This window comes from Pogona vitticeps, chromosome 1 (assembly GCF_051106095.1).
Source record: "Pogona vitticeps strain Pit_001003342236 chromosome 1, PviZW2.1, whole genome shotgun sequence".
Taxonomy (NCBI): Eukaryota; Metazoa; Chordata; class Lepidosauria; order Squamata; family Agamidae; genus Pogona; species Pogona vitticeps.
In genome coordinates this window covers 346383523-346396322 of record NC_135783.1, presented here as the reverse complement: position 1 = coordinate 346396322, position 12800 = coordinate 346383523, and the positions used below count along the sequence as shown (strand labels likewise).

Genomic DNA, 12800 nt, shown 5'->3' with positions numbered 1-12800 from the left:
CACAATAGTAGATATGATAATAGTCTGAATTGAATTCACCCATTCCGGTCCATTTTAGTTCAGTGACGCCCAGGATAGCAATGTTTATTCTTGCCCTCTCCTGTTTGACCACATCCAGTTTACCAAGGTTCATAGATCTTACATTCCAGGTTCCTATGCAGTATTTTTCTTTGCAGCACCGGACTTTCCTTTCATTTCCAGGCACGTCTGCAGCTGAGCATCCTTTCGGCTTTGGCCCAACCACTTCATTAGCTCTGAAGCTACTTGTACTTGTCCTCCGCTCATCCTCAGTAGCATGTTGGATGCCTTCTGACCTGAGGAGGTCTTCTTCCAGCGTCGTATCTTTTAGCCTTTTGTTTCTGTCCATGGAGTTTTCTTTGTAAAGATACTGGAATGGCTTGCCAGTTCCTGCTCCAGGTGGATCGCCTTTAGTCAGAACTCTCCACTATGACCTGTCCGTCTTGGGTGTCCCTGCACGGCATAGCCCATAGCTTCTCTGAATTAGAGTGGTCAATTGGCCAGATGGGCGGGATATAAATACAATAAATAAATAAATAAGTTACTCAAGCCCCTTCGCCACGATAAGGCAGCAATCCGTGAAGGGGAGTGTGGCAATAGTTTGACTCTTTTCATGTATGTATTGTATACTCATTGTTTTTAGCTTTAAAAATTGTCTTTTAATGATGCAATCCGCCTTGGATCCTATTTATTTATTTACATTTATATCCCACTCAACTAGTAACTAGGCTACTGCTCTTTTTAAAGAGAAAGACGGGGTAAAATATTTAAAATAAAATTAGAAATTAAAATCTAATGTCAGAAATATATATATATTTTTAAAAAAATTGGTGTCCTTGTTGCAGAATTCTGACCGTTGCTGTATTTTATTGCCAAATTACCTAAAGAGATATAGAAAAATTATAGACACCTAAGGTATGGGGAAAGGTGGAATTTAGGAATGAAAGGACAGGAGTTAAGAAGCTGGCATATAGGGCAGCCGTGATAATAATTATCAAATACTGTAGAATATTAACAAGTTTTAAAAATGCTCAGATGTTTGATACAAAAATGATGAAAACTGATAGCTTTATGTCACAGTTCGTGGGCGTTGTTTTTTTTTTTTTAAATAACCCACCATTGCTGATAAAGCAGGATCCTATACTAGATAAGGATTATAAGTGCATGTAAATAAGATCTTAAAATGATCTCTTTTGTACTTATGAAAATAATGATTAAAAATAACTATTATGAAGGATATGAGAGAGTCTTACATGCTTGACGCTTCTAAAAAAATTTACCGAGATGCCAGGAAAAAAGAATGCTCTTTAGAAGAGTGATAGCAGATATTTATGTTTTTGTGATGGATGTTGCTTTTTGAGGGTATTTTCATTGCTTTATGACTAAGTTGTTTTTAATGTGTTTAAATTGCTCCCCGCCCCCAACTGTGCTATTTCTTTGCTTTGCTTTTTTCATGCCACATGAAACCCCCACATGGGGGTTGAGAGACTTGTTATTATTTTTTTAGAAGCAAATAAGGAGAGAAACTATTAATAATTTAAATGATGGGATGTGGCTGTTCTAAAGGAATGAACATGTTACAATGGGGGGGTGGAACAGGAAGGAAAAAGATTCAAATCTTTTAGGAAAAATAAAATAATTTGTGCATACCTCAGCTAGACACATGTCCTGGAAGTCTATATGCGTACACTCCAAAACCCCTGCAAATACCCTGTTTCCCCGAAAATAAGACCTAACCTGAAAATGAGCCCTAGTATGATTTTTCAGGATGCTCGTCATATAAGCCCTACCCTAAAAATAAGTCCCAGTGAAGTGAAACCCCACCCCTCCACCATTGTGCAGCAACCAGAAGAAGATGACACGACTGTATTTGAATAAATGTAAATTGTTGTACATGAAAAAATAAAACATCTCCTGAAAATAAGCCCTACTGCATTTTTGGAGCAAAAATTAATATAAGACCCTGACTTATTTTTGGGGAAACAGGGTAGCTAACTTTTCTTCACTGTGGATCTGTCTGCAAAACTTCATAGTGCAATTTGCCACTGCTTTTTAAAAAATGTGTGTATTGTGTTTTAGAAAGAAATATAAATTTTAAAATGTGTGATTATCTGGAGTGTGAGAGAGTGAGACAGACAGACAGATGGAAAGGTCTTTCTTGCCATTCAGAATTGGTCTCCTAGTGCAGTGGTTCTTAACGTGGGTGATAATGCCCCCCAGGGAGCGATTTCATTTTTCAGGGGGGCGGTAGAACGAAAAGGGGCGGCGTGGTGGCGCTGGAGCAGAAGGGGGGCGGTAGGGGGGTGCTGGAGCAAGCCAAACCTGTGAAGATGGCTGCAGCCTTTTTACAGTGTGCATGAATATATATTTTCCTCCAATTTTAATTTAGTTTCAGACTTTTTGTCTTGAAATTTTTAGTTCCTGCATTTGTTTTTATGCCCTTTTTATATTTCTTTTTGCGTCTTAAAATTCACTTGCAACTAAATCATTAAATGTTACTTTTTGGGGGGCATTTCATTTTCTTGGAATTGAATTTTGTTTTCAGGGGTCATTGGATTTAAGTGTCTTAAATAAATAAATAAATAAATAAATAAATAAATAAATAAATAAATAAATAAATAAATAAATAAATAAATAAATAAATAAATAAAAGAGATAATCACCACGGAGAGGGGGGCAATGATAACTTCCTCAATGGCTCAAGGGGGCGTTTCTTTCAAAAAGGTTAAGAACCACTGTCCTAGTGCAAAGTAATATGCTTACAAATGCATCTTCTTACTTTTCTGCAGGTTAATATGGTGAGAGAAGAATTTAACAGCCATTCTGAAGATGTCGACAAAATAAACCAGATCTGTAAAAACCTGCAGTCCCAGCTGAATAAAATGAAGAGCTTTGAGGAGCCTCCTTTTGAGAACGAAGCTAACGCTATTGTGGACAGATGGCTAGATGTATGTAAAAAAGTAAATGATCAGGGTGCTCCGATCTGTTATGCATTATATTAATTGATTCTGACTCCCAAGTAATATTTTGGATAAATTAAAGGTGGCAGGCCACACAAGAATTTGTAAAGAGGAAAAATGCAAGCATCCGTCGAAACAGAGCTTAAAAGATTGAGACCACAAGGTGTGAGGTTAGCAGATCTTTGTGATTTTCTCTCTGGATGTGGCCATGAGATTCTGGTTAGGGATAATTCGTGAAAACCTAGTTGAGCGATATTGGCTTGTGGTTTTCGGAGAGCCCAGCCGTCTTGGAAGCTTTTCCGTGGGTACCAGTCTTAAAAATGGGGCTCCATAAATACTTCTCTTACGAGGCTGGTAAAAGGTCTTGAATCTCCTTTGAATCTGCTTGGACATTTCCTCATGGGCTGAGACTCGTTGAGACACATTTTGGGGAGACGCTCATGTTTGATGAGCCAACCCCACCTTGCTAAACCTGTCTTCGGAAAGCTTGGAGAGCTGCCGTTTGCCTTTGATATGGTAATGCTCAAAGCAGCTATTTGGTAAGAAGCTGTCTCCGTCCAACGGGCATGTGGGATTAGCCCCTCCCCCTCCTTGTTTATGTCCCTGGCTTCATTTCACCCTGCCTTTATGGATGAAGTTACATGATTACAAGGGCTCGAACATTTTGTTTTTTTTTACTCTTTTCCCTTTTCTGTTCTGCAAAAATTTCCCTCTGTTAGATCAATGAGCGGACTGAAACCTATTGCGATAATTTGGAAAGAGCTCTGGCTTTATGGGATAGCCTGCTTAATTTGTCCAGTTCTGTGGATGAATGGTCCAGCACGCAGCTGAAGAACTTAGAAGGCGGCCCCGTGACAGAGGAAGAATTGGTGGAGTTAGAGGTAAGATTTGAGAGAGACTGTTGAAAGATACAGTTCACAGCTAGGGATTGACGTGGTTCAGTTACTCTGTAATTGAAGTTGCTACAAGTTGAGGTTCTACCTACTGCCTTTCCTTTTGCTTTCAACCTTTCCACAGGGTAACTTCCTATTTTCTGTCCTTCCTTTTTTTACTTCCCCCTTATTGGCTGTCGCAGAAACATCCTTCAAAAGATTTCCTTTACCCTGGAAACAATCTCTAGCTCATTGTTTGGTCCTACAGTCCCTCCGCTACCTCTGTGTCATGTTGAGTCCATCAGTAAAATACTTTGTTGTTGTTCAGCTTAACCAGGGGAGTGGTAGAAGACACATACATTTGCAGAAATGCTTTTATACCAATTGAATGTTTTGTTTCAGTTGCCCCTCATTCATCAGGTCTTATTGCAGAATCTGCAGTATAGATGTTCTCTGACTGTAAACAACGCCCCCAGGTTTCATTTACTTGTTATGTACATTTTTAAAAAATAAATGAAAAAGAAAAGATGGAACAAAAGATGGTTTAAACAGATTTGCTGCATTTCGCCATTAGGGAACTTTTTTGCCCTAGCAAAATGTATTGGATTGGATTATGTTTAAAAATTCTGTGCTGTTTTTAAGCAATCAATGATACCTGAGCCACTAGTTGGATACCTCAGTGGATTAGGTATCTGGCTGTGGAGTCAGAGGCTGGGAGTTTGCCTCCTGCAAGTAGAGCCAGTCTGTGTGGCCTTGGGCAAGCTGCACATTCCCAGGGTGCTCCCAGAAGAAAGGAACGGTAAACTGTACCTGGAAGACCCTGAAAAGGGTCAACACAAGTTAGAATTGATGTTAGATGATGATGCTAAGAATCAGAGATGGCTTGTACAGGTTGTCAGTTTCAGGGGGACATTCGCATTGGGTTGAAGAAATATAGGAAGTGTACATATAACTCTATCCCGAACTCCGTTGCTACCTCTCCATACAAGAGAAGGGTCCAAGCAACCCCTCCGCAGTACAGTGCATATTTTTTGTAAAGATCTCGGTACATGAGGATTAACATTTGTACCGGAGAACAACAGTGCAAGATATAATGGAAGTAAAATTGAATGTTGTGTTTCTAGTTTTTTAATATTTCCTCTTTAGAATGTAAATTGGCCTTATGGTGTATGAAAATGCCATAAAAATAGACCTTTCAGGCTATCCTAACTAGCAGGAGTGCCCCATGTCTAAGACCGGAATATCCACTAGCCTTACTTGGAGATTTGGGGTTCAGAACCTGGGACTTTGTTTTTCAGAACATCTGTTCAACTATTTTTCAATGCTTACTGCAAATAGATTATCTGTACATTAATTTCATTTTTGAAACATTTATAGCCATGAAAATACTGCTAATATTACTTTGATTTGGTTGTTCAAACAGTCGAAATTCCCTTGGCTGAATGAGTGCAATGTTTACTTTTGGTAGTACTGTTTAATTTTAACAAGGTGTTCTCAGTGTTTTTGTGCAAACCACTGAGCTCTTACTGGAGTCAAAAAGGAAAATGCAGAGTTGACTTATCAATTGAAGAGATGCTTCCAAGCATTCAGTTATCTGTGTGCAAGTTGTAGCAATTGGTGATATGACTGTAGTTGTGTAGACTTCACTAGGATATTTATATCCCCCCAGAAACTCCCACAGAGCTTGTGTTATATTTAGTATATTTGTATTATGTGAACACCTCTCCCAATTTGAAGAGGCACTTGTCCAGCAGGCCGAGGCAAAGAGGCAGTCCCAAAACCAGCAAAATCAGGGAGCTGGACAGGGGACAGATTGTATTTGTCTTCAGTGCGGAAGGGATTGTCACTCTCAAATTGGCCTCCTCAGCCACACTAGACGCTGTTCCAAGTCCTCTAATCAGAGCACGTTACTGTACTATAGTCTCTTGGGACTGAACAATGCCTACACGAATTATATGAATAAACATCATATACCCAGACAACAATGTAGAGAATATAGAAGGGAAAAAACTGATGTACCACCAAGTTAATTTTGAGTTATGGTGACCCTTTTCAGAGTTTTTCAGAAGAGAATACTCGGAAGTGGCTTACCATTCCCCTCTTCCAGGTGTGCCCTGGACCTATGCAGCTGGCCCAGGGCCACACAGGCTGGCTCTGCAGTGAAGAACTTAACTCCCAACCTCTTAAGTTTGCAGCCAAATACCTAAGTTATGGAGTTATCCAGCCAGTGAATATGATAAAGGGAACTATTTAAGGATTTTGCAGTGCTTTGCACCTTGAAACAGTAGAGCATTGATTGTACCTTTGGAGATACAGATGCTCCGAAGCACATACCCTTGTTCACTGGGAATCCTGTGTCTCAGTGATGCACCAAAATGACACAGGGTTCAGGATATGGATGAGTTGGGCAAAAGCCTCACCGAAATCCCAATCCAAATGATATCTCTTTTTGTCCAAATGGGCCAGATTTGTGCAGACTTTGTTCAAACACTCTGGCTCTGGGTTTTACCCTTAACGACTGGAATATATTGGTTTAATGTCTCTGCTATCCAGAATTCAGGGATCAGTGCTTCCAATCAATTCTGTTGGTTGGAATGAAAACGAAATGTATTTGGTGCATGATGCAGTTTCGGCCCCTTTCTTCATAGGCTGGGCTACAGTTCCAAGAAAAGAAACTAGAGGAATTTGATACAAAGGTAGATGAAATACAGAATCTCCTGAATGGCAGTGAGCCCCCACTTGAATTACAGGTAAGCCTTATCTGGTTGCTTGTTCCTTTTTTTAACCACCTATTAATAGAGTTCTCCAAACTGGTTGCAGTAGCAAATAATGCAATAGAATACAATTCTGTGCATTCAGGCAAAGAATGTAAGGTGTTGTTCACATGTGGACATCAGTCATTGCTCAGAAAACCTACTTTAAAAGCTGTCAAGTTGGAACTGGCTGATAGCGAGCCTAACAAGGCTTTCAGGATAAGTAAGGTATTTTAGAAATATTTTTTTTTTCAAGTTCCATACCCCTAGTAAGTTTCCACAGCTGAGCAGGAATTCGACCCCTGGTTTCCAGAGTCCATCCATCACTCTATCCTCTATACCAGTGGTTCTTAACCTTTTTGAAAGAAACGCCCCCTTGAGCCATTGAGGAAGTTATCATCGCCCCCCTCCCCATGGTGATGATATTTATTTATTTATTTATTTATTTATTTATTTATTTATTTATTTATTTATTTATTTATTTATTTATTTATTTATTTATTTATTTAAGACACTTCAATCCAATGACCCCTGAAAACAAAATTCAATTCCAAGAAAATGAAATGCCCCCAAAAAGTAACATTCAATAATTTAGTTGCAAGCGAATTTTAAGACACAAAAAGAAATACAGTATAAAAAGGGCATAAAAACAAACCGCAATGCAGGAACTAAAAATTTCAAGACAAAAACTCTGAAACTAAATTAAGATTGGAGGAAAATATATATTCATGCACACTGTAAAAAGGCTGCAGCCTGTCTTCACAGGTTTGGCTTGCTCCAGCGCCCCCCTACCGCCCCCCTTCTGCTCCAGCGCCCCCACACCGCCCCTTTTCGTTCTACTGCCCCCCTGAAAAATGAAATCGCCCCCTGGGGGCATTATCGCCCACGTTAAGAACCACTGCTCTATACCACACTAGCTATCCTATTGTGGTTGTTATATAAAAATATAATAGTAAGTTGCCTGTGTACCATTTCACCAGGTGGGCAAAATGCTATGGACTTGGTAAACTGGTTTGGCCAGGAACCAATTTATTCTATCTGCACTTTAGGTTTTTTGTTTGTTTCTTTAGTTTTTTCTCCAGTTGTTTTGCATGTCTTATTGTTTGTTTACACATTCAGCTGTCAGCCACGAGAGAGATTCTTTTGCAGGGCAATGCTATTATACACTGACCTGGTTCCAAACTTGGCTGGAGAGCTGGCTGATTGTTTCACAGCGACTTTTAGTAAACTACTGTTCAAACCTCATTTTAAAGCACAATGTATGTTTCCAGGGGTGAAAATTTTTTTATACCCCCATTAATTTTTTAGCACTCTATACACACAAAATTTTCCATCATGATTGATAGATAACACCCAAATAGAGTAGCGTATGTTAAGTTGTTCCAGATGGATTGTTGGAAACAAAACCGGCAGCTCCCACCAGGCATAGAACTTCAGTGTCTACTTCCTTGCTAATGCAACCTCTAAAGCAAGCCTGATAAAATTAGGGGGTTGGGAGTATACCTTTCCTGCCCGCCCACTGAACCTGTCAAGGCCAAAATCCTACAACCACTGCTATTATTGCTTAGTTTGGTGATGCATCCCTGAAATTCACCATCATTTGGCAGAAATATTGCTTCTTACATTTAAAACAAGGTGTGTTGGAAATGACAATGTGGGTCTGACTATAAATAACCCACCTGCTCTAAAGATACTCACTAGAGATGGGCATGAACCAGTTCGTCCCAGTTCATAAAGATGGCTGCTGCTGCTCCCCTCCCCCACCCTCTCTGGCTCAATCAGCCACCAGACCTCGCATGGTAGCTTCTGACCCCTCAGCGGATCTCCCAGTCATGAGCAAGAGCTCAGGCTTCTCTGCCCCACCTTCTTGACTGATCTCCCAATCAGAGAAAAGGGTGGGGCAGAGAAGCCAGTGCTCTTGCTCGTGACTGGGAGATTAGCTGAGGAGGTGGGACAAGCAAGCCAGCTGGGCCTGGTGAGTGGCTGGATCGGCTGATTCAGAGGTGGCGGATGGGAGCAACAGCAGCACCTGTGCTTTTGCCTTTACGAACTGGGGCAAACTGGTTCATGCCCATTTCTAGTGCTCACTGCATGATATCACTACATGTTATCATGTCATATTTCAGTTCCTTTTCCCCATTTCAAGACCCTTTTGGGAGGGGCACAGAAACTCACAAATTACACCCCATCGCAATTTTCACTAGCTGTTCTGGCGGGATGGTGGAGCCTTTTAGATCCACCATGCCACTGACAGCACCAGATCTGTGTCTCCTGTTACCGCACACATCAACAACATTCAAGAATTAAACACCCACGCTCGGAGGAATGTGTGCAAAGTCATTCAAAGCAGAAGGCAATTGCAGTTTCAAACAGAAGACCGTAAAAACATTCCCTCTAACTTCCTTTTTGTAAAGTTATTTAGCAAGGGGGGAAAAAGAGGCCAGGAGGACTCCTGACCTTGCCTCTCTGTGTTTCCCACTTTCAGGTCATCAAATCTTCTCTTTCGAACAAAATGGAACTAATAAGAAAGTACTTACCAAGCAAGTTGATCCCTGCTGAACTCAATGGCAATACAGCCGAGCTAAAAGGAGACCTTGACCTGGCCAAGACTCAGATTGGAATGACAGAATCACTTCTGAAAGCTTTGTCTCCCTCCGATACCTTGGAAATCTTTACGAAATTGGAGGTACTCCAAACATACAAAGTCACACACTTGGCCCTGTCTTATATTTCTTCATTTTGTACCGACGGAGTTTTCTGTGATTGTCCTTTAGGCTGGGTTTTGAAGGCGGAGAATTGTAGAGCTGCAAGGGTTTCAAAAGTCATGTAGTTGAACTGTGCTGCTGATGCAAGGGATTAAAGTTCTCTGTAGCTAATAAAGGAAGCTAACAATGTGTATGGTTGGCATGAATGTAATAGGATTGGGAGGGGGGCCGGAGGATTCTTGGTTCTCTCATTGCAACTTTCCTTTTTTCCCCATCGCCCTTGACATCTCAATCTACTGTCTTGGTTTCATGAATTCTGAAGCCATTTACAATAGAGGCATAACGCAGTTCAGTCAAGATGCAACAGTACAGTCTCTACTGGTCTTAATCACATTGTTGATTAAACGCCCTGCCTATCTACTGAAAAGGATGGCTTAGGATGGCTAAAGAATTACATCAGCACCAGTCAGGAAGGATATCAGCAGCAATCTTAGCTATAGTTACTGTTTACTGGGATTCTTAGGGTTAAAGTCAATCATTAGCCGTGAGACTGATGGGGACTCCCATAAATGTTGCTTTAATAAATCATTATTCATTAAGTAGGTCTTAGTCTACTCCGACTGGAACTAGCAATTAGATTTAGCCCCTGAATGGGGATATGAAACCGGGTTTTTAAAAAAAAAACCACTTTTGAGCAAACTGCAATTCACTCAAAGCTCTGAAAACATCTCTTCAAAATTTTATTCTTATATAAATTTTCCCTCTCAATATTTCCCAATTCTTTCTTTCTCTCCCTCCCTCCCTCCCTTAGGAGCTACATCAGAAGATTCTACAACAGAAACACCAGGTGGAGTCCCTCCAAAAAGGCACAGGTTATTTGAACCCTGAAGTGATTGAACTAAAAGAGCAGCTTAGGAGTGTCACTGGCTTGTTTAATTCAAAGAAACAAATCTTCCAGGACCACTTCACGACTCTCTTGAACTGTAAGTAAAGTTTACTCTTAGTGACACCCGGCACTGTTCAAGCTCATCCAGACATGGCTTTTTCCTCTTCCTATGACCCCCCTCCCCGTAAATGTACCTTGGAAGTTCCCCCTCCTATTATCCAGAGGTGATTTTAAGGCAGTAGGATGTTGCAGGAGGAAAGGAGGTGATCCGTGTTCCATAAGGTAAAGGTAAAGGTTCCCCTTGACAATTTTTGTCCAGTTGTGTTCGACTCTAGGGGGCGGTGCTCATCCCCGTTTCCAAGCCATAGAGCCAGCGTTTGTCCGAAGACAATCTTCTGTGGTCACATGGCCAGTGCGACTTAGAGACGGAACGCTGTTACCTTCCCACCGAGGTGGTCCCTATTTATCTACTCGCATTTTTACATGCTTTCGAACCGCTAGGTTGGCAGGAGCTGGGACAAGCGACGGGAGCTCACTCCGTCGCGTGGATTCGATCTTACGACTGCTTGGTCTTCTGACCCTGCAGCACAGGCTTCTGCGGTTTAGCCCACAGCGCCACCACGTCCCTCTCCGTGTTCCATAGAAGGAGACAATTCTGTCAGATAGAGCAGTGGTCCCCAACCTTGGGCCTCCAGATGTTCTTGGACTTCAACTCCCAGAAGCCTTCACCACCACCTCTGCTGGCCAGGATTTCTGGGAGTTGAAGTCCAAGAACATCTGGAGGCCCAAGGTTGGGGACCACTGAGAGAACTTAGCTGGACGCCACCCAACCTTACTACATGGTGGCACCTTAAAATTGAACGTATTTTATTTGGTATAAGTGTTTGTTGTTTTTGCTGCAACAGGGAAATAAACATTATTATCTCATCACGCTACAGATATTACTGGACTGCACTCTTGTATTTCAAGCAGCTCTTGGGAAGTTTGAGCCAGTGTTCTTACCTTCTTCGAAAACAGAAATAGTAACTGAATGTGACCTTGTAAAGTGAATTTATATTGGATAATTTATACTAGAGTGCTTTGAAAGCCCAGTGGTTTAGTTAGCTGCCTGCGAAGTCCAGAATCACAGAAATATAAAGGATGCTGGGTTAGATGGATGACCCTGGCAGGATTCACTGCGGGGGGTGTCTTATGTTTAAAGTGGCAGACATTGTAACATTTCAGACTTCGGTGTAAATTCGTGGTCTACGTTCGTACTGTCACAAATGGCTGTAAGATTGGTTTGATGGATAGTTTAGTGGTTTAGGAGTTTGGCTGCAGGGTAAACATTGGCATGAACCTTGGGTTCGGAGGTTCAGCTCAATTTGTTGCCGTGCTTGCACAGTGGTTGTGCGTGCATGGTACCCTCTCACCTCCCCAGCGCACATCAGCTGAGGATTAGGTGGGCATGCAGGGGAGGTGGGAGCAACACAACACCTGCGTTGAGTGCAGCAACAGATTGCTTTTATTAAGTCCACAAATGAGTTGTAAAACGTTTGAAAATGTCTTTCTGCAGACCAGTGTAAGGATTTTGATGACTGGTTCAGCAGTGCTCAGCTATCTCTGGAGGAATGTTTTGAGCCGTCAGAAACAAAAGAGATGCTTGAAGACAAGGTCCAACGGCTGAGGGTAAGGCTGTGGTTTTGTCTGGAATTTTTCAGGTTTCAGAAAAATGAGACATCTTTTTCCTTTTGCCTGACAAGGCATGCTCCTTCTTTTTTTAGAAAGGATCTTTCAAAAGTTTCGCCACCGTGTTTGCACGAAAGGTCATTTTTAATGGGGAAAAGTCATCCCTTCTCAGAAAATGGAGGCTTCTCTGTTTCTCAAAGGGCCTGTTTCTCATACATGTGCATAGGTGCTAACTTTAACATCCTGGTCTGAAAGGTCAGGGAAGAAATTATTTAACAAAGACTAAAACGAATATAAGGTGACCTGTGGAACCCCTACCCCCCACCTCAGCAAACACTTTGCGACCCCCTTGGATATGAGGACCCCCAAGTTGATATAGAACAATATTCCTTCCTGCGGAAAAGAGGAAGGAATTTCTTATTTTTGTTCACTATATGCTGCAACAGATGTATATCTCTTCTGAAATTGAAACACAGCGTGCCTTTTTCTTTAGTGTGGTGATTTTTATTATATTTTTATCCTGCCCTTCCTCCAGAGTTTATGGGGCAATGCGCCCAAACCCCTACCCTTTCTATCTCCACAAGCACATTGTGAGATAGGTTTGGCGATGGGATAGCGGCTCATCCGTGGTCATTTTATAAGATGTGGGGATTTGAAACGGAGTGTCCCCAGTCAATGTTAAGTCCAGGGTTTTGACTAGAACACCTTGCTCATTCTTTTTGTATAGGTTCGATGATGGAAAATGTGCAGTTAACTGGATTTATAATCGCCCAAAAATTCTTTAACAATATTTGTGTTTCTATACGAGATCCATGTTTTAGTGTCCCCTGAGCCATGAAGCTCACCAGGTGATCTTGAACCAGCCACGCTCTTTCAGCCTGAGCTGCCTCACAGGGTTGTTGTAGTTTTTGTGAGGATATCATGATAGACATCGTTAA

General features: G+C 41.4%; 1 protein-coding gene across 2 annotated transcripts in view; it reads left to right on the top strand.

Annotated features, from left to right (window-relative positions):
* Positions 1-12800, top strand: part of SYNE2 (spectrin repeat containing nuclear envelope protein 2) — a 294996-nt gene that overhangs the window by 108569 nt on the left and 173627 nt on the right. For both annotated transcript variants that reach the window (XM_078383714.1, XM_078383713.1), the window contains exons 31-36: positions 2808-2966; positions 3698-3859; positions 6499-6600; positions 9089-9289; positions 10120-10291; positions 11750-11862. In XM_078383714.1, the coding sequence (XP_078239840.1) occupies positions 2808-2966; positions 3698-3859; positions 6499-6600; positions 9089-9289; positions 10120-10291; positions 11750-11862 (909 nt within the window). The remainder of the gene's footprint in view (positions 1-2807; positions 2967-3697; positions 3860-6498; positions 6601-9088; positions 9290-10119; positions 10292-11749; positions 11863-12800) is intronic.